The 19,232-nt window shown below is 35.5% G+C and overlaps 1 protein-coding gene across 3 annotated transcripts in view; it reads right to left on the bottom strand.

Annotated features, from left to right (window-relative positions):
• LOC145283845 (phosphoacetylglucosamine mutase-like) overlaps window positions 1-18,399 on the bottom strand; it is a 198,143-nt gene extending 179,744 nt beyond the window's left edge. For 2 of the 3 annotated variants that reach the window (XM_080132954.1, XM_080132955.1), the window contains exon 1: window positions 18,191-18,393. In XM_080132954.1, the coding sequence (XP_079989080.1) occupies window positions 18,191-18,291 (101 nt within the window). In that variant the 5' untranslated portion in view covers window positions 18,292-18,393. Of the gene's footprint in view, window positions 1-18,190 lie in introns of all 3 variants that reach the window. The other variant, XM_080132953.1, reaches the window with a different exon arrangement.
• Window positions 18,400-19,232: the final 833 nt, after the last annotated feature.

Raw genomic sequence — 19,232 nt, 5'->3', positions numbered from 1 at the left:
GTGATAAGTGTTGAAATTTAATGCTTAAAAAGTTGATTTGCTAAGTGAACAAGTGGAGAAATGAACGTTGGCTGAAGGCCAGTTCAGCTTTCTGCCGTTTCATTTGTTTCCCTACAATGTTGGGAAAAACCAGTTCCCCATAAAAAGGGAGTGTCCAAATGAATAGCAATTGTCTGCTATGAGGCGTTTCCCCGACGTTGATCAAAGCTGATTGCTTCTGGAACCGGGATGCTGCCTTTGTTTTCGATTAGTTTCACTTTTATATGAAAAAGCTGAACAAACATGCGAGAAGACGGAATAGCGTGAATTTTGTAAAAGTCACTCAAATAAAAAGATAGAGACGACCTCTGTTCACAAATCGTAGATATTATAATCTAGGGAGTATATAAAAAGTTGTAACAAAATAGTAAACCCCCCACATCCCCGGAGAACCTTAGCGAAAAAAAAAAAACTTTATTGGACATACAAAAACACTCGCAACAATTTTGCCTTTTATATATATATATATATATAGACAAATATTTTGCAAAATATAGTGTAGTATCAGAAGGCTATAGCAATACAGAGAACCGGGTGTCGAAGTGATGTGACATATGAATAAAAATGGAGAAACGTCCTTATGCGCTTCCATACTTATTTACCAGCAATGCTTCAAGCAAACTACTTTTCTCTTTGATATATTTTGCTGTTATTTTTTACGCCACAATCAAGTATGATTCATGTTACTAGATTTGCCGTTTCAATAATTAAATATAAAACATCTGCGAAAGAAAAACTCATTTAAATAAGTTGACACAAAATCGTAATTGTCTTGTTATGGCCAGTTGAATATTGGCGCCAACTCAAAACGGACAAATGTATACATTGTTTGCTTTTCAAGCAAAAAAAAACTGTTCAAGTTAAAATGTTTTTGTGTTTTGTTTTTCTATTTAAAGCTTTTAGTTTCATATGACCTCATGAATCATAGTATTATTTACTTCAGGACTAAACCTGACATAGATATATGGAGTAAGTCAAAAAGAGTGGCAACGTTGGTTGAAGTGAGTGTCCCTAATGAACAGGGCTTAAAGAGAGAAACAAACCAAATATCAAGGTCTCATGTATGATATGAAAAGAAACTGAAATCTTAAGGAGATACCAATCATACCAGTTATTATAGGTGCCACAGGGCTTATAAAGAAGAACCTGAAGTCCTACCTAACTAATATTCCTGGTGAACCAAGTGCAAAAGAGATACAGACAATTGCACTTAAGGGAACAGCGAGGATACTAAAAAGAGCTCTCGGTTGGTTTCAATAAAAAGCGGGGCAATGTTAGCAGCTGGTTTGGCTGCCCCATACCCAGTGTTAAAATCTTCAAAGGAAGAAAAATAAAAAATAAAAAAAATTTTTAATTTAAAAAAAAAATTTTTTCTTACTGATGCATCACCATTTATCAAGGCATGGGAGCCACTCGAGGATAAAACATTCTTAGTTCGACTATAATCATTTCTACTAGTTTCCTAAAGATAATGGATAATGGTTATGGGCAGAAGATTATTTAAGAGGAAATGATTATCTAAGGGGAAGGCTAGACAAATATTTGTTCGCATTAGATTAGCACATTGTAGTCAGTTGGGAATAGTCTTATAGCATCTTGTTCCACAGATGGGTCATTCTAAGAAACAAAGCTTGTTCATGGAAGTTTCTTAACGAGAGAGAAAGTAAAATTATTGGCTGTAGTTGTAGCCATACAAGTTTCTGCTGTGAATAGTTTTTTTTGGGGGGAGGGGGGGGATACCAGGAACTGGACCTCGGTCACAAATCAACCATGAACTGAATATCGTAGAGAGATTAGCAACATCTCTATGTGAAAGTTCCCCACTAGATTGTAAAGTCAGTTTTGTACGCTGTCAAGATAGGAAAGGTTACTCCGAGTTACACCTCCCCAGATATGATAGCAGTACTCCATTCTAGGATGTATGTAGGAGGAGATACGTTCTGGAACAATATAATGATCCAATTGGTTCTAAAGTACACTTAAATATGATATTTTAATTTGTCCAGATTTCGTATATTATAGAGTCGTGATTTCAAAAGTAAAAAAAAAAAAAAAAAAAAAGGATTTGCGTGCCATCAGCTAGAATTGAAACTGAAAGCAAAACCAGCATTCAAAGCTGGTGACGTTACCACTTTACCAACGTATGAACTGATTAAAAATTAAACAACGATGAATGTTCAAACTGTATAACGATTCTTTCAGTTTATTTTAACCGGCTAAAGACCCATTAAAAGAACGGTCTGTAAAAAATCCAATCATTTGAGGCACCTCTACGACTTTTAGTTTCGGAGGAGATAGAGTTTGAAAATATGATGACAGGCAGACGTATAGCCTGTTATATATTAAACTAGCGAGGGGTACACGGCGTTGCCCGGGTGTTTGTAGGTGTGTGTGAAAAACAACAGGTGCCCGTGAAAAATAAAAAGCCTTGACGACGCGCAATTGGAAAATAGTAATGTGTGAAAAAAAACAGTTGCGCGTTTTCACTGACGTGACGGCGATAGGTATTCAGCAGTTAGCATTTTGTGCGGGACAGTTTTTAATGAGGTCAATAAATCGGTTTGTTTGTTTTTAAAAACCTGCTCCCTCGTCTCGAAATGAAAGCTACCGTCTGATATGACGAAGTCAACATTGAACAAACTGGCTCTGGGCCTATGATTAGAGTAGAGTTTCGCTTTTTGTTTATACCGAAAACTGAATGTAACGCGTGCCAATGCAGGAAATGTCGAATAATTAACGTTTGAAAGTCAATAAAATTAAATAGACAGGCGAGCTCCGTGGTTAACTCTGAGATATTACAATTTATAGATGATATAAAAAGTTTTAAGTTGTAAAGCGAGCGAGCGCTTTTCTGAAAGAAGCCTTTTGTGGACATTGAGGAAAAGCGTACATACATACATTTTCGCTTTTATATATATAGATTTCCTTGATAGAATCACTAATTTTGTCCCTTAATTTGTACAGTAATTTGGTTTTGTATTATTTGGATTATTCAATCAACTATTTCATGTTTTGGATGACATAATCTTTGAACTTCAGGTGCATATTTTCAAACTTCGGAATCTTTGTCAAAACATGAGAACCTATACCAAATTTCAAAATGATTTATTTAATCCATGGGTCTAATTAAAAAATTCTTTATAGGTTCTCTAAATTCGACATAAAGACTCACACGTTTGAAAAGATGCACTTGAAGAAAGTTGGAGGTTACAATGGCCGAAAGATAAATAGTAAATAAGTTTTGTAGTTGAGAACAATAAGAAATTAGTAGCAAATTATTTTGGGTTTGAAAATAACCAAAATAATCAATCAAAAAAATTCTAAAACAATTTTTTTGTTTTTTCCCCATAACATGCTGAAGCTTATACTAAATCATTATATACCAGCAAGTGTATCTTTGGCAGTTCTTGATTTTTTGGACAAACAGAAATAAAAGGTTCTCTTATATAAAAACTAACCTGGGTGCCCGGCGTTGCCCGGGTGTTTAGAAGTGTGTGTTGAGCAAAAGAAAAAAAAAATTAAATTAAAAATTTGCTGTTAGGTTCATCACCAAACGGGAAGTGGCGAAGGTTTAAATTAAGGTTAGTCAATCGAAAAGGGGTGATGACTTATGAAAATATTAGCAAAAAAAAAAAAAAAAAAAAAAAAAAGCAACCCATCCTTGTAGAAAAAGTGCCTAGTTGAGGGTAAAGGAATTAATATTTTTAGCTAATTTTTCAATATTTGTCATCTGAAGTATCGATCTTCAAAACAATACAGATTTTGTGAAAATCTATTGTCTCTGCCTAAGGTTTTAGGCAGACATACATACATTTAAACAGACAGGTGAGATTTACATTATAGACTAGCGGGGTATCCGGCATTGCCCAGGCGTTTGTAGGGTTTGTTGGGAGGGGGGGTAGATCCAAACCCTATTTTTAACTTCCTTTCAAAAATCGGAAAACAAAAAAGAATAATAACATGATGCAAAAAGAAGAAATTTTTTTAAAGTTTTGGTTGGTAGGTCGAACCTTTACTTGAAATAATTTCAGTTCGCTGAAATTATTTCAAGTAAAGAGCATTAAAAACTATTTCAAAAAAAAAAAAAAACATGAACAGAACTTTTGACTATGGTAACTTTTATTTCTTGTATATTTATTTTTTCAGGTAGTCGTCTGTTGGCTTTTCTGCTAAACACTCTTACTAAATAATATCGACAAAATATCGAAAAACAAAGAAACAAAAACAGTTTTGAAAAATAATGAAGCCTTACTTACTTTAGTAAAATAATCCGAAATAGCAAAATGAGATATTAAAAAAAGTAAACACATAATTACTTTAGTTTTTTAAAGCAAAGAATCGATAACGAATAAGAAAATGGCGCCCTTTTTAAGCAGAACAGCTTCGTTTTAGTTTTACAGTATTGAACAGTGTAGTATTGCGCCGTCAGATTCAGGGTTGTACTATTGTAATGTAAAGAACACGCAGAAAGGATTGTAATCAACTGAATTCCTTCTAGTACACTGACAAAAAAAAAGCTTAAACAGATATATAAATAAAAATAAAAAGGCTCTGTAAATGTTTTTTAAAAGACACGTAATCACGTGAGCAGGATTTTTTCCTTCTTTTGACACGCTAACAAGTATCGTTCTTAATTTTTATTATTTATCTATTTTCGAAAGAGTGCCATATGCAAGTGGAGAAGGAAAAAAACAGAGTTATGCAAAATTTGTGTCAAGACTTGTCTAAAGTTCTGACTTTTTTTTGGCCTTCACTTTAATTTATTTGACACTATGATTCAACTAAAAAAAAAAAATAAATAAATAAATAAAATAAAAGCTAATGTGAATTAAGATTAAAGTTAAGGTATTATTGTGGACCCTCACCCCTTTTAAAAAACCTTGTTGAACTTTGTGACATATTTACATTCTATGGAGGTCAGGCGCGAACGAACACCCAATAATTTTATTATACCATATTTCTTCAAACTGAAACATAATTATCAAAGTATACTTATGCAAATAGATATGAAAAGTCTTTAAGTTTGTGCAATATTTCCATGGAGTACAGGCACGAACGCAGACCCCACAATTTTATTATACCATCCCTATTTAAGTTGAAACATACTTATCAAAGTATTCTTATGTACATCTATATCAAAAACCCTTGTAAACGTTTTATTTTTTATTTCCATACTTTGGGGGCTAGGCGCGAACGCAGACCCCACAATTTTTATGAACCACCGTTCTGCAAGATCAAACATACCCATTCCTGATCCTCGATACATCTTCTATCATTATATGTAATCAGTTTTTTAAAATAGTCAACCATATAGGAGCCTATTTGTGACCAGACTCACACACACACGTTCAGCTTTATATTATAGATATATAGAAGACATAATTTTTTTTATTTTTTAACAATTTACATACTTCTGCTTTCAGTTTTTCTAATTTGGATGGTATACCAGGGGCGTGCATTAAGTAATGCCCCTGACCCACTTCCAGTTGTCTGATCTAGCTGAAATTTTGCATGTGCAATGATTTATATCTCTACGAGTTATGTGGCAATTACAGCTCTGAACTAATTGTGGTTTCTGTTTTACAGGTGTTTGAACTGAGTCAGGTGTGAAATGGAGCCTGTTGAATGTCGAGCAGTGATTCAGTTTTTGTATTTGAAAGGATGCACACCACAGGAGACTTTTGATAAAATGAAAGAAACTTATGGTGATAATGCTCCATCATATGACCTTGTAAAACGCTGGCATTGTGAATTCAAACATGGCCAGAAGTCTGTGGAAACAGCTCCCAGACCTGGTCGACCCCCCCCCTTCTGCCATTGATGAGGCATCTGTTCATCAAGTTGAGGCTGCCAACGCATTACTATTTGCCAAATAGCCCAAGATGTCAAGATTAGTACAGGGTCTGTGGAAACTATCATTCATGACCATTTGCATATGTCAGATGGATTACCAGGTTGCTCACACCATTCCAGAAGCGAGAATGCGTCGAGTGCTCAAGGATGAATTTGGAGATGTGCCAAGAAGAGGAGTCAAAGTTTTTCAAAAGACTGATTGCACAGGATGAAACCTGAGTCCATCACTATGATCCAGAGACCAAAGCTCAATCAATGCAGTGGAAGCACTTGGACTCACCACCTCCAAAGAAGGCAAGAGTGCAGCCCTCCGTTGGCAAGGTCATGCTCAGTCTTCTGGGACCAGGACAGAATAGTGATGACAGATTTCCTGGCAAAGGGTACCACAATTACAGGAGCCTATTATGCTTCACTTTTAAGGAAATTAAGGGAAGCTATCAAAATCAAGAGGCGGGGCAAGATCAGCAAAGGTACCCTCCTCCTGCAGGACAACGCACCGGTCCACAACTCGCATGTCGCCAGATCAGAAGCACGGGTGTGTGGTTATGAAATTCTCCCCCATCCTTGCACCCTCTGGCTTTCACCTCTTCCCAGCCATGAACTTGTTTATGAAAGGAAAGAGTTTCCTAGATGATGCAGCCTTGATTTCTGAAGTCACGTCGTGGTTGGAGGACCAACCTGGGGTGTTCTACAGAAACGGTCTCCAAAGCTGCATCAAACGATGGGAGAAATGCATAACTCTGGGTGGTTCCTATGTACAGAAAGACTAATAACTGTGCCAAGTTTTGTTGCTCTACTACTTTGGGAAGTGGGTCAGGGGCATTACTTATTGCACACCCCTCGTATAACTAAAAATGCAGGCTTTGAGTAAGTGGAAAATCCTTTAAAAAATGTTAAAAATTTATCATAATTATAGGATGAAGCTACCCTAAGTATTGAGAAAAATCTCATTACCTCTAATAAAAAAAAAAATTAAAAAATAAAATGAAAAGTACAAAAAATGACCATAGCATAATTTTGACTGTTCAAATAAAATTCTTTTCAATAGCTACCACATTGAATCTTATAATTCACTAGCGAGGGGTACCCGGCGTTGCCTGGGTGTTTTTCGGGGTATGTGAAAAAAAAACGAAAATGTGAAAAAAAAAACAAAGCCTTCACGACGCGCAGTTGGAAAATAGTGAAGTGTTTAAAAAAAAAAACAGGTGCATGTTTTTGATTGACGTGATGGCGATAGGTATTCAGCAGTAAGCATTTTGTGCGGGACAGTTTTGAATGAGGTGAATAAATCGGTTTGTTTTTAAAAACCCGCTCCCTGTTTATTAGGAGGAGCGAAATGAAAGCTACAGTCTGATATGACGAAGTCGACATTGAACAAACGTTACTTAGCTCTCTTGAGACAACTGGCTTTCGGCCTGTGATTAGAGTCGAGTTTCGCTTTTTTTTTTATACCGAAAACCGAATGTAACACGTGCCGATGCAGGAAATGTCGAATAATTAACGTTTGAAAGTCAATAAAATTAAATAGACAGGCGAGCTCCATGGGTAACTCTGAGATATTACAATTTATAGATGATATAAAAAGTTTTAAGAAGTTTGGAACCGAGCAAGCGCTTCTCTGAAAGAAGCCTTTTGTGGACATCGAGGAAAAGCGTACATACATACATATATTTTCGCTTTTATATATATATAGACTAGCAGGGCTACCCGGCGTTGCTCGGGACCGTATAAACAATGAAAAAACAAAAGCAGATATTGAACATATGTTTTATTCTTAGGGGAGAGGAATCTTTCATCTCAAGTTTTAGCGTTACAAACAAACATTTGTCTTTTATGTATATAAATAATGACAGGTTTTTTTAGGGGCCCCCCTCGAAGATGACTGATCAGTTGACCAACTTCTAGTGATCCGTTTGACGTGAAATTTCGATATTTGTCATCCGGGTGATGGGGCTTCGCTATGATACCAAATTTGTCAAGTTTGGTTCCGTCTTTCAAAAGTTTTAGCGTTACAAACAAACATACATACATACACACAGACGTTTGGCTTTTATATATATAGATAACGCACAAATAAAGAATTTTTTCTTTTCATTATAAATAAAAAAAATAAATAAATAAAATTAAAAAAAAGAAAAGAAATTAACTCTGATTTTAGATTGGGTAAAACAGGCAAACACCTATATATATATATATATATATATATATATATATATATATATATATATATATATATATAAGGCAAAACGTGCACAAGTTTTTTGTATGTCCAGAAAAGCCTGTTTTCACCAGGCTTCTTGGGAGGGGAGGGGTACCATCGCTGAGAAGTGTTTATATACCCCCTAGATAATAATATCTAGGATTTGCGAATGCGCGTCGCGTCTAGATTTATTTACGTTGACTTTTACACGATTCTTGCTATTTCGGCCCCTCTCGTGTTGATTCAGCTTTTTCATATAAAAGCAAAACTGATGTGCAACTTAAGTGAGTGCTACGGGTCGGGAGCGTCCAGAAAGCAATGGACGTTTGGTCAATGTCGGTGAACACCGTCATGTCAGACAATTGATTTCATTCGGACACTCCCCTAATAAAATGGGAGCTGGTTTGATCCTACCTACACAAACTTTTGTTTTTATTTTACTTTTTTTTCTTTTTAAATCATCTTCACTTTTTTTTTTTGTTTTTCTTTTTCCGATTTTTTAAAAGAAGTTTAACATAGGGTTTGGATCTAACCCCTCTCCCCACACACACACACCTACAAAAAACTTTGGTTTTTTTTGTTCATTTTTTTTACTATTCGTTTTCGAGCCTATCTTCCTACCAAAATGTTTTCTTTTCTAATCTACACACACACAGGCAATGCCGGGTACCCCCGCTAGTCTATATTATAAATCTCACCTGTCTGTTTAAATGTATGTATGTCTGCCTAAAACTTTCGGCAGAGACAATGGATTTTCACGAAATCTATATCGTTTTGAAGATCGATACTTCAGATGACAAATATTGAAAAATTAGCTAAAAATATTAATTCCTTTACCCTCAACTGGGTACTTTTTCTACAAGGATGGGTCGCTTTTTTTGCCAATATTTTCATGTCATCCCCCCTTTCTGATTGACTAACCTTAATTTAAACCTTCGCCACTTCCGGTTTGGTGATGGGCGCAACAGCAAAGACGTCACGTTTTTTTGTTTTATGTCCTGTTCCTCCTTCGCGATATGGGTTCGAACCTAACTGCCTACAACCACTCTTTTTTTTTTTTGCTCAACACGCCTACAAAGACCTAGGCAACGCCGGGCACCCAAGCTAGTAATTTGATAAAAGAGAAAAAATTCACTGAAGTTTTCAACATTGGGTTTAATCTTCATTAAAAGACAACTTAAAACTATATTAATCCTACTAGATGAATGATTTTTAAGATGAGACTTTTAAAATGCACAGATATACAAAATATCATGCCCTTTTATGTTGCAAAAAACACTAATATTAAATAAATAAATTGATCCTCGTAGAAAATAGTTACCCAATGCAATGAAAAAAAGTTGAACATTTAAAAAGATAAAATAAATTTTATTTATATCCAAATAAGCCAAGAATAAATGAGCTATCACGACTTGAAATTGAAGAGAGTTTCATTATATTTGCCTGTTTTCAACTTGAACTGTTCATTGTGATATTTAATATAATAAAATCAGGTCAGGTCACAATAGAAGGATATGTATCACATCGCACTGAATTTTAAAAAAAGTTAAAGAAAAAAACGAAAGGAAAAAAAAACGAAAGCAAAAAAAAACAAAAGAAAGAGACAGAAGAGAGAGGAAGAGGTGGAAGGAAGAGAAAGGAAGAGAAAGGAAGAGAAAAGAAGAGAAAGGAAGAGAAAGGGAGAGAAAGGGAGAGAAAGGAAGAGAAAGGGAGAGAAAGGAAGAGAAAGGGAGAGAAAGGGAGAGAAAGGGAGAGAAAGGGAGAGAAAGGAAGAGAAAGGGAGAGAAAGGAAGAGAAAGGGAGAGAAAGGAAGAGAAAGGGAGAGAAAGGGAGAGAAAAGAAGAGAAAGGGAGAGAAAAGAAGAGAAAGGGAGAGAAAAGAAGAGAAAGGGAGAGAAAAGAAGAGAAAGGGAGAGAAAAGAAGAGAAAGGGAGAGAAAAGAAGAGAAAGGGAGAGAAAAGAAGAGAAAGGGAGAGAAAAGAAGAGAAAGGGAGAGAAAAGAAGAGAAAGGGAGAGAAAAGAAGAGAAAGGGAGAGAAAAGAAGAGAAAGGGAGAGAAAAGAAGAGAAAGGGAGAGAAAAGAAGAGAAAGGGAGAGAAAAGAAGAGAAAGGGAGAGAAAAGAAGAGAAAGGGAGAGAAAAGAAGAGAAAGGGAGAGAAAAGAAGAGAAAGGGAGAGAAAAGAAGAGAAAGGGAGAGAAAAGAAGAGAAAGGGAGAGAAAAGAGAAAGGGAGAGAAAAGAAGAGAAAGGGAGAGAAAAGAAGAGAAAAGAAGAGAAAGAAGAGAAATGAAGAGAAAGAAGAGAAAGAAGAGAAGGAAGAGAAAGGAAGAGAAAGGAAGAGAAAGGAAGAGAAAGGAAGAGAAAAGATTCCATTTATGCGATATATATTTTATGAAAAAGATTATTGTATTTTTCGAGACAAACTAAAAGTTGATTTACTGACTAGTATTAAAATGTAACAATGCACAGGCACGGATCTAACATCTACTCAACGGTCAACTGATACAGTAGGTGTAAAGGAAAACGTTTCTTCAATGTTTTACGTGAACCGCATTCAGATAACAGTGGCAACCTTGGTTGAAGTGAGTGTCCCTAATGGCGGAGGTCTGAACAAAGCTGAAAGGGAGAAAGATCAAATATCAAGGTCTCATATGATATGAAAAGGAACTGGAATCTTAGGGAGATATCAATCATACCAGTTATTATAGGTGCCACGAGGCTTATGAAGAAGAACCTAAAGTCCTACATAACTAATATTCCTGGATAAGCAAGGGCAAAACAGATCCAGACAATTGCATTTAAGGCAATAACGAGGATATTAAAGAGCTCTCAAGCTGGTTTCAATAAAAAGCAGGGCAATGTGGGCAGCTGGTTTGGCTGCCCCGTACCCAACATTACAATCTTTAAAGGAAGAAAATTTTAAAAAATAAAAAAAAAATAACTCCGGTAGATTGTTCAAATAGACTCCAGCCATTTTCATACTCCATTCCCCCCCCCCACCTTCCGACAGGATTGACAAACTTTGAATCTCAGAATTTCTCTGGCGGAAAATACTATCAGTTTCATCTGCACATGATCAATTGCAACAGCAAATTATATTTTCACTTCATATGCAAATGAAGAGAGAACTTCTGCAGTTCCAGCATTTCATTCAAACATGAATTAAAAACAATACTTGCTTATTTCAAATAAAATTATATTGGGAGTCATATCAACGGTTGTCAAAAAAAAAAATTAATTAAAACATAACAAGTTTCTAGTTTTCCACACACAGACAGAAGACAGGTCTGCTTTATTTACATGAGGAGACACGAAGACAGCAATTACACATAAACACTTGTTTAAATAAAACAAAGGGAGATAACATCCAGTTACTCAACAGCTTAAATTACATGTCACCTAAACCCAGACAAGGGAGCAACTTTCCACATGTTTCAAGGGGTATAACTGTTGTAATCTTCACAGTATCAAAACCCATAGACAAATTTCCAATACCGTTGACATGCTTTACTTTACAACCTTCACTCAGAATGGGTTGATCTAGCTTCTCCCATAGGACACACTACATCCCAGATGAACACAGACCATGAACAATGGTCGGCAGCAGCCAAAATAGTTATGGGCAGCCGATCCTGGGACAAGCAGCAAACACCATAGACCTGGAACCAGAGGTAGGTTTGATGTCGGCTTTGATAGTGTTCACCCACGTCTTGAGCTGGTTTTCTGGGCATCTTCACCAATCTTGGAATGATTCTGGAGCTATTGTTTCATGTATAAACTGTGTCGAAGCATGCAGTGTGCTACTTGTCTTGAAGGCAATTAGCTTTGATCAATGTGGGATAAACCCTTCATATCAGACAATCGTTATTCATTTTTAGAGGGGAGCTGGTTTCCCCCAACATGGTGGGGAAACAGATGGCAAAAACTGGCCTACAGCCAGAGTTAAGTGCGTGATTCTTAACTTAAGCAGGACATTCATTTCTGCACGTACGTGAACTCAGTCAACTTTTCGATTGTCATCGTTGAATTTGAATACTTTTCGCTTCCTCTCGCATTATGTCAGGTTTTCTTTCACTTTTTTTTTTCTGCCTTCGCGTCATGAGTTCAAGCCTGCCTGCCTACTACCACTTTTTTTTCTGCTCAGCATACACCTCCAAACACTCGGGCAATGCTAGGTACCCCCGCTAGTCTATATAACTATAAAAGTGAAAGTGTCTGTGTGTGTACATTTCCCTACACAATAACTGTCAATTTTTAGTCTACAGACTCAAAATTTGATATACAGGGTACTGAGATTTGGGAAAATCGATGTGATCGGTTTTCAGCCAGAAATTTGGCGATTAAAGGGTCAAAGTTCAACGATTTGACCTTTGAGAACTCTACCAAACTCCCCACCAAAAATTTTGGGTCTACACACTTGAAATTTTAGATATAGGTTCCCCAATCATTCGTTGGTAGGTAGCAGCTCACAAGGAAAGATATGTAACACTTACGACCAAATAAGGAAACATTTCACAGTCACATAACGATATACGTTTATTAAGAGACACGCACACACAACTACAATTCAAACATAATAGATGAAAGTTAGAAGTCCAAATCTGATAAGTCACTCTCTTTTCCCTCCACTGTCTACTTCCAGTCCTTCATCTCGTGAGAAATTGCGAGAAATTAAAGTTTAGGATTATGGACAAAGCGAGCCGACTTTGCCCAAAGAAGCAAAGAGTTACTCCCCTTTTGCATTATAAATTTGTTTGATCTGAACACCTGCCTTGATAGAGTTGAAAAACTTCCAAGGCTAGTGAGGAATGCTCTTTTCTCTTCCCTGCAACCTCTTTCCCCACAGAATAGATATTGTGAGCCCATCTCTGCTTTATCATTATTTTTATGGCAAGTGCTAATCTGAGCTCCAATTTATGGTCCCCCCCCCTTACTAAACATCAATCATTTCCCACAATCTTTATCTGTACCTAAACATAGATTTCATGAACAAAGTTTTTTTTCTTAAAGCTGCACGCCTGTGGAATTCTTTTCTGCATATAATGAAAGACTTGTTGTAAGAACTGACCATAATGCAATATGCTCTTTCCGCTACATAACCAGTATGGCAAAAATTGCTTTGAAATGCCTTCAAATCCAACTCTTTGCATGTACGAATATGGCAACAGATTCTGTTTCAGATTTATAAAAAAAACAATCTTTTTTATTCGTATAATAAAAATCGAAATATTGAATTTCAAGTAAAACCAAAAATACCTACTTCATTGTGATATTGCAATATACAAAAATTACAAAAAATGTGGTAAAAAAAATTATTAATGAAAATAGTTTTCGAAGACAATTAGCAAAAATTAAGTTTTGCTAAATTGAGCTAAGATTTTCAGTTTTAAGAAAATATTTACTTTTGTTGTCGAGTAAAACTCAACGGTTTCATTTTTTTTTTTTTAACAAAACCTAACTTTCGCCGTCTTTAAAAACTATTAATAATTAATTTTCTACCTTATTTTTTTTGTAATTTTTTTGATATGCTCATTATTATGACATGAGCATTAAGTGGGTACCATTGGTTTTACTTGACATTCAATATTTAAAATTTTGCTAGCTCCAACACGCGCCACAGTTTTAAACCCCGTTAAAAATGAATTTATTTTATTAACTCGTCTGTGTAGTTCGTTAAAAACATCTATTTGTTTCACAATGTAAACATGAAATCCCATGAGAAAAAAAAAAAAAAAACACCACCTTATTTCCATTAACCATTATTGCGCCAATGCTTAGAAATTGACACAGAAAATAGTAAACACGAAATGATGACGTAGCTGTTATTGTGTAAAATGCTGGTGTTTTACACAAAGCTGTAGAGGTGCCTACTGATGTAGGTACCCGTCCCAGAACAAAATGTCATAGTCCAACAATTACGTACATTGATCACGTACTCTTTTTTCGTCTTTTTACGATTTGTAGCTATTACTAGTACATTGTAGCCATTAAAGTATAGATTTTAAAAACTCGGTAGTTCGAATAGAGTTGTCTCCCTTTATTAAATACTTAAATAATGCCCTGTACTGCAGCTGAACAGGCCAAACCTGTGACGATATACATTCACATTAGACCCTCTGCATAATCACACACCACACTTGCGCCCCAATGTAAACAGTAAAATCTTCGAAAAATGTTAAATGGTGTTCTAATCGGTAAATGTCGGTGCGTTAGTTACGGAAAAACTGCAGAAGCACTTATTAAGCCACATAAGTTCTATAATTGAATCCCCCTCCCGCAAAAAAAAACACGAAAAACAAAAATATTTGGTGCTTATGTTTTGTAAACCGCATTAAAAAATATGTGAGACAAAAAAAAAAAAAAAAAAAAAAAAAGGTCCCTCAATTGTACTTTTCTTTAATTGTAAAGTTATTAAAAAATGTCAATCCGTAATTTTTTTCGACCCAAAAAGTGCTATATAATGTATTTTTGAAAATTTGAAAATTCTATATCCCAAGAAAAAAAAAAACAATTAAATTACACCCCCTCCCCAACTTGGAGTGCTTTCCTTTTTGTTTTATTTCTTTTTCAGCTAATTTTAAATTTTCCGTGGAAGATTGGTACGCCATGTGAGAAGGCAGTTTGCTAGGTGAAGCAAGCCGTCGTTTATGCTGCGTGTGCATGTGCGTAGTGTAAACGGAAGCTGTAAAATGGCGAAAGTAGTTCATGGATCAGGAGTTAATACCATGCAAATGGTAAATTTGCCCCCGATTTGATTATCAGATTCGTTGTCAGCAACCTCGATTACTCCTAAAAAAACAAATTAGAGTGGTCTGTGTTCTGTTGGAACGTATCTGAATAATTTACCAAAATTAAATTTTTGGGGGTTTTATTTCAGCGGTGGGGTCTAATTTGTTTCATATAAAAATAATTTTTATAAATTTTTGTCTGTCAAATAATTTACGCCAGTGAAATACACATTTTTACCATAAGGCTATACACCCCAAAATTCTTTCCTTTCTGGATTAATGAACGCTCCCTAGAAATGTACAACATAGGAGGCCTCACAATTTTTTTTTTTTTAATCATTTTTTCTTTGTTAAATAATTTACGCCGCTAAATAACACATTTATCAACCAAAGACATCGTAAAAATTAGAACTTAACCTAACTTGAAAATCTTATCTAAAAAAAATAAATAAAAAAGAAAAGGTCAATGTCAAGTTTATTTCCAACTCCTCCAAAAACTTTCAAATGATGACTTTTGAGGGTTTTCGGTGGTGCTGAAAACGAATATCACAAATTTAGGGCAGATAAGTAGTTTTCATGATATGAAGAAATTACTTTTTCCAAAAGTGGGGGATCATTTTCCTATATAAATTTAACGTAAAATGAGCACCCAATTTCTAACCACCTAGTAATTTCTTCAGGTCATAAAACAAATTTAACTGAGGTTAACCTGTACGGATAGGGTCCCGACGTCCTGCCTCGTTCTGAGTTCGGGGAAAAATTGTCCGGCGTGAGCGGTGTCGAGGCGAAAATTTACCCCTTCAATAAAGTGCCGAGTTGTTAACTTAAGAAGAAAAAAAAATCCAGTTCAAATAATTAGAATTTAAAAAAAATAAACAGTTCAAATAATTATTATTTTTTACCCCCCTTATAAATTCCACAAATAATTAGAATTTTTGGTATACCGAATTTTTTTTATTCAACAGTGCAAATAATTAGAATTAAAAAAAATAAAAACTTCTGTCGTCTCCTGCGCTCTCACAATTATTCCGGGACCTCTTAATTTTGTTGGGGTTGCTAATAATTTCTTTACGTGTAGGAGGGCACCACCTCCAACAATAATTTTTGTTCCTTTTTACTTGACATTTGTCTTTGACAACAAAGTTCCTTCTTTTCGTAAGATGTTATTTTCTCGTAAGAAAATTTTCGCCTGTATTTGATCATGCTTGTCAAATTCATGCTGAAAGGTAATTTTCTTATGTTTTTTTTTTTTTTGTTTTTTGTAATGAAACCTTGGTCCTTGCTCCTTTAATTGAAAAAAAAATTAGGGCTTGAATTACATTTTTCGAGGAGTTATAAGCTTGGAAAGATGGGGTGGAATTATTCACTATTTTCACGAAATTTCTGACACACCTACCGCTCCTCCACAGTCCCCTAATGTAAACAGAATTTTTGTGAAATATTAAACTGCAGAAGCACCCTTAGCACCTGTTAACTATACAAGTTCTATAATAAAAAAGAACGAAAAACAAATGTTTTTGTAAACTTATTGACAGCATAATTAGCGTCCTAAATTATGAGATAAAAAAAATGAACCAATCTCTTAGTAAAAAACAGCGCTGATTTTCGGGTGTGCTGAAAACGAATATCAGTTAAATTTGTTTATTATATGAAGAAATTACTAGGTGGCCAGAAAGTGGGTGCTTATTTTACGTTAAATTTACATAGGAAAGCGATCCCCCAGTTTTTGTAAATTTTTTCATATCATGAAAACTACTTATCTGCCCCAAATTTAAATGGGATATTCGTTTTCAGCACCACCGAAAACCCTCAAAAGTCGTCATTTTAAAGTTTTTGGAGGAGTTGGAAATAAACTTGACGTTGACCAAATAAAATAAAGGCACAAGGACATTTTTGCATAGAGAAAATGATGGCAGTCTGTGTTTGCCACGATGTGAAAAAAAAAGTGACATATTGTCTTTTCGTTAATGTAGCAAAATGAGATCCCAAATCCAGGTGGGTTACTGTCACCGGTACGGAATCTATTAGTAAAGGAGAGTTGTCTCCCTTTGCACAGTGAACGATTGTAAAACAGCGCCCGACGACATGCTATTGTAAAGAAGCACCGAAAAGTATTATACGGCGGTGCTTATTGTACACGACGTGACGTGCGCCTTTTTCGCTTTAAAACTCAACTCAAAATCGGTAGCCACGGTAAAATGCGTTAACGTGTTATAAGCCGAAAAGCAACCGCACAAAATGAAATCTGGGTTCCTGAAACGTCAAATGAAAAACAAACTGATTTTTTTACAATGGCATAAAGTTTTGTTTTTCTTTCTTAACACTAGTAATTAATAACCACATCAAGAAAAAAAAAAAAAAAAAAAGTAACAATTTAAAAATAATACAATAAGGGTCCAGAGTTCCTTAGTTCGGTCTCCAGAATTCAATCTAATAAAGAAATAAAAGAACGAAAATGTCATATTCCAATATTCACGTGAATTGATCAAGTAGTCTTTTTTTAAAAGAGAAAATCAAATTTTAGGAGGAAGCGATAACGTAATCTTGCTCCGCAATATTTAATAAAGAGATAACTCGATTCGAACTACCGAGATTGAACTCAGCCTTACTATCAAAATCGAAAAAACAAAAGAAAAACCTTCATATAAAAAAAATATAAATAATTGATCAATTTACGTGATTTGGGGAATATGACATTTTCGTTCCGGTTACAGTACACATACAATTTTTTTTTTTTTTTTTTTTTTTTTACAAAGTGTAATTCTGAATAAGCACCATTTTTTTTTTTTTAATTAGGTTGAAATCTGGACTTGCACCCAAATTTTAAGATGAATAAATCAGTGGTTTTTTTTGTTGGGTTTTTTTTCGGTGCTAATGCACTTACTGACCCGCGCTATTTTAAATAGTATTTTCAAGTTAATTAGTTTTATAGGTTTTATTAAAATGTAAGGTACAGAATATGTACAAAACACCCTCCTCTATCCATGTTAAGAATGGCTTTCTAAAAAAATAACATTATTTCAACGCGGATCAATAAGTGCACTAGTACCTTTTTGTCTCCGTCCCTCCGTTTCAAGAACCCGGGTTCTATCTTATGTTGTCGCCTTTTAACTGTAACTAGTTACCGGGATTTATCAAGCTAACATTGGCAACCATGGTGGCTGATCTCTATAAGCACAATAGTGAACCCCTCTCCTTATCTTTAACATAAACATGCATTTTTTAAATTTATTTTACTTTGTTTCTTAATGCGACAAATTCTTCAGCTAGGATTCATTTTTTAAACCAAGTTAAACTTGCGTCAAATAGTTTATTTAATAATTTTTTAAGCAAACACAGGAAATAAAATAAGTATGCGAATATAAATCCTTACTTGGTCCTAAATCCAGCAGTTCCATAATTAATATACCTGTCATTTTTACGTGGATATTTGTTTTTGGACAATCTGGTAACGTGAGAGAACGACGTGTCCATTGGTAAAAGTACGTGGAACTAACTTCACAGCACAGCATTGAATGACAACTTTTTTTTTTCTTCTTCTCCTTAAATTTGCTTTCAATGATTTATGCACTAGTCATGACTGCTTTTTGCGTGCGTATTGCGTCGATTAGTTATGTCTCCAGCAGAAAACTTGTTTCACAACTCTAAACTTTTCTATTTGAAAGGCCTCGACACCCCCGCGGTTTTATCTTGTCACTATCATTAGCTTCTCTTTATAAAGACAGGTTTACAAATTGTGCATTAGCTGTTCTATGCAAGGAGATCATCCCCTCTAAGCATTGCCGTCCTCTTTTCAGAGCAGGGATATGTTTGCTGTTTATGGTTGGTTCCTTAGGGCGTTTGATAAGAATGTGAAGACAAGACTGAATATTGAACAATACGTATTTTCTTCTGGTACTTCTGCTCTGAAGCCAACCTGGGGTTGGCCCAACCTCTGGCCTTTAAATGGCCTTTTTTCCTATTGAATGAAGGCTGCGCTGCGTCCTGTGGAGTCCTAGGAGGCCCAGTGGGCCTCCTAGGACTCCACAGGAAACGAGAGACATAGGCCTGGGAGAGTGGGCCTCAGGCCACTCTCCCAGGCCTATGTCCCTCGTTTTTTTTTGAGGGATGTAAGTTTATTGCTTACTGCCTGAGACGCCCCTACCGAGAAATACCCACGGGTCTGCCTAGATATTTTTAAAATGGCCAGAGTACAACTCTTTTAAGAGTACTGCCCCCCTCTTCTTGAGCTTGTGTCACATCTTCCTGTGGTGAGAAGGAAGTAAATAATATTTTCTTCTTGGATGTTTATCGTGGACTCTTAAAGTTTTCTCAGTCTTCGATTTGGGTTTATAGAACACGGTCTGTTCTTGCTAGAAAGGACGTCCTCCCAGGCTTTTTCTCCTTATCGGGGAGGAGGAATAGTTTTTATTGCC

The sequence above is a fragment of the Euprymna scolopes genome, chromosome 8, assembly GCF_053919585.1.
Source record: "Euprymna scolopes isolate OS-2025 chromosome 8, ASM5391958v1, whole genome shotgun sequence".
Lineage (NCBI taxonomy): Eukaryota > Metazoa > Mollusca > Cephalopoda > Sepiida > Sepiolidae > Euprymna > Euprymna scolopes.
Note: the sequence above shows the minus strand (reverse complement) of the source record. Positions and strands in the feature narration are given on the sequence as shown.